Here is a 1,989-nt window from a genome sequence, read left to right on the forward strand (position 1 = left end):
CATTCTGGCAAAGATTACACGTGATAATTCGTTGTTCTGCAAGTTTTCTTTTTGACGTCCCTGTTTTCTCCTTCGAGAAAGTTCTATGTTATTGATTTCAGTACCTTTGACAGCAACTGATCATGATAGATATCGTATAGTCATGTGGCCTTACCCAACGATATTCAATGGATATTAGAGCACAGAGAACAGACGTCCAAGCTCATGTAGTGCAGTTGTGTAAAGCATTGCAACGGTTGTTTTGAAATAACTGGGAATGTGGCCATTGCGCGGCGCTGTCAAATTTCGAATCGGGGTACAAATTTGCCGTTGTTTTACCTTATGGCGCTAGTGTCACCAAGTGTGCACCCTAGTATAGTTCCACCAAGAGAATGTGTTGGTTTTACTTGGAGAACTATAATTGAATTCTTGTTCTTTTGTTTCTTATTGGAAATAATGAAACTAATTATCAATGGGTTGCTCAAATTTTGTAGCTGGATTAATGAAATATTCATAAACATCTTGTTATTTGAGCAAATACAGCTCAGAATCTGGGTAGGAAAATTTAAAGGTGCGCTAGTGAAATATTTCTTTAGAAAACGCCATCATGGTGTCGAAACAAGTTTTTGAGTGGGAAAGTCACCGTCGATGTCGCTACTGAGCTTGTTTTTTCTTTACACAAGATTTTCAAGCAATTTTGTTCGAGCATGTTCGTCTGTTCTCTGTGATTAGAGTTCAATACAAGAGGTTTTTTAAGGCCAAAATACATGGAAAATTGGATGACCGTCAGTCCTTCTTTCAGTACGCCGGTGATCGTTTTATTTATGGCTGAAAGGAACTGATCACATCAAATGACATACGCTATTCGTGATGATCCGACCGACGGAAAAGAAAAATCCCCGTACCGAAATTTGATAAAGACACTTTACTGGCTACGGTGTGTTCTCTTGTACAATCACACTACTTTTCTACATTAAAAAAAAAACCAACGACAACATTGACGATACATTTATGGTATACTCACTTGGTTTGCAGTCGCACACCCAATCGTTTCCCTCATCACTCGGGTAGAGTATTTCGTTTTTCTGGCACCAGTTCGGGATGTACACCGGGGTTCGATTCTACAAAGCGGGTTCATATTTGTTCGTGTCTTTCAAACCCCGGTAATGAAATATCTACTTTACCTTGGCATCCTGATTGTGGTTATTGGAGAACTGCTCTTCCGGATAGGCGAATAGGTCTCTAGTTTCGTTCTGACTTTTGCTTCTATAGATCGTTGGTTTGCCACTTCGAAATCCTAAAAGCAGACCAGTTAGTTGCGAAGAGTTACATTTCGCTCGATTTGGGAAGAATCGGATCCAAGGATAACTGCTTCAAGTTGCACAACTGGTAAAGGTCGAACCTTCGACCTTGCAAGCAACATTCTAGGTTTCATCAAGGTTTTGAAGTAATTTTGCAACGTGATTCTGGGGTGTGATAATCGTAACAAAACTGAAAATGCTTTCAAGACCTTGTCTAGCGTTGCTCTGACTTACCGACAGTTGGACCTTGGTTCTGTTGAGAGTCGGGCAGTTGTGGAGCGCCGAAGACCGCCACGGTCAGAACGACCGCGGACACTCCAACCAATATCCAATGCACCATAGTTGTACAAAAATATTATTGTTCACTGGCTGATCAGAGGATCAGAGAGACTAACCACGAGCCAAACGACGACACCCTGATGCCAGAAGCTTTGCTGGGAAGCGACTGACTGTCTTCACGAGCAGTCGGAAAGTGCCTAAGGATTGATAACACTGTTGTGTTGCGCTTCAAGAGTCGCATCCTAGATCTCGTTGACACAGAACACTTGATTACGGACTACAGCTCCAATGCTACTGTGTTGTTGTTGTTCTTTCACACACTCAGTATGGAGTTCTTCTTACGCACGGATTACGAAATAAAGATGTACGGCCACTAACGAAGTTGACTACCAATGTTAACTTCTTTTCTCGATCAGAGGATCGGGATCCC

At 41.8% G+C, this 1,989-nt stretch overlaps 1 protein-coding gene across 1 annotated transcript in view; it reads right to left on the reverse strand.

Annotated features, from left to right (window-relative positions):
* Positions 1–1,747, reverse strand: part of LOC109402412 (uncharacterized) — a 3,728-nt gene extending 1,981 nt beyond the window's left edge. The window contains exons 1-3 of the mRNA XM_019675085.3: positions 1,515–1,747; positions 1,164–1,276; positions 1,004–1,100 (exon numbers count right to left, since the gene is read on the reverse strand). Of these exons, the coding sequence (XP_019530630.2) occupies positions 1,004–1,100; positions 1,164–1,276; positions 1,515–1,620 (316 nt within the window). The 5' untranslated portion in view covers positions 1,621–1,747. The remainder of the gene's footprint in view (positions 1–1,003; positions 1,101–1,163; positions 1,277–1,514) is intronic.
* Positions 1,748–1,989: the final 242 nt, after the last annotated feature.

This window comes from Aedes albopictus, chromosome 1 (genome assembly GCF_035046485.1).
Source record: "Aedes albopictus strain Foshan chromosome 1, AalbF5, whole genome shotgun sequence".
Lineage (NCBI taxonomy): Eukaryota > Metazoa > Arthropoda > Insecta > Diptera > Culicidae > Aedes > Aedes albopictus.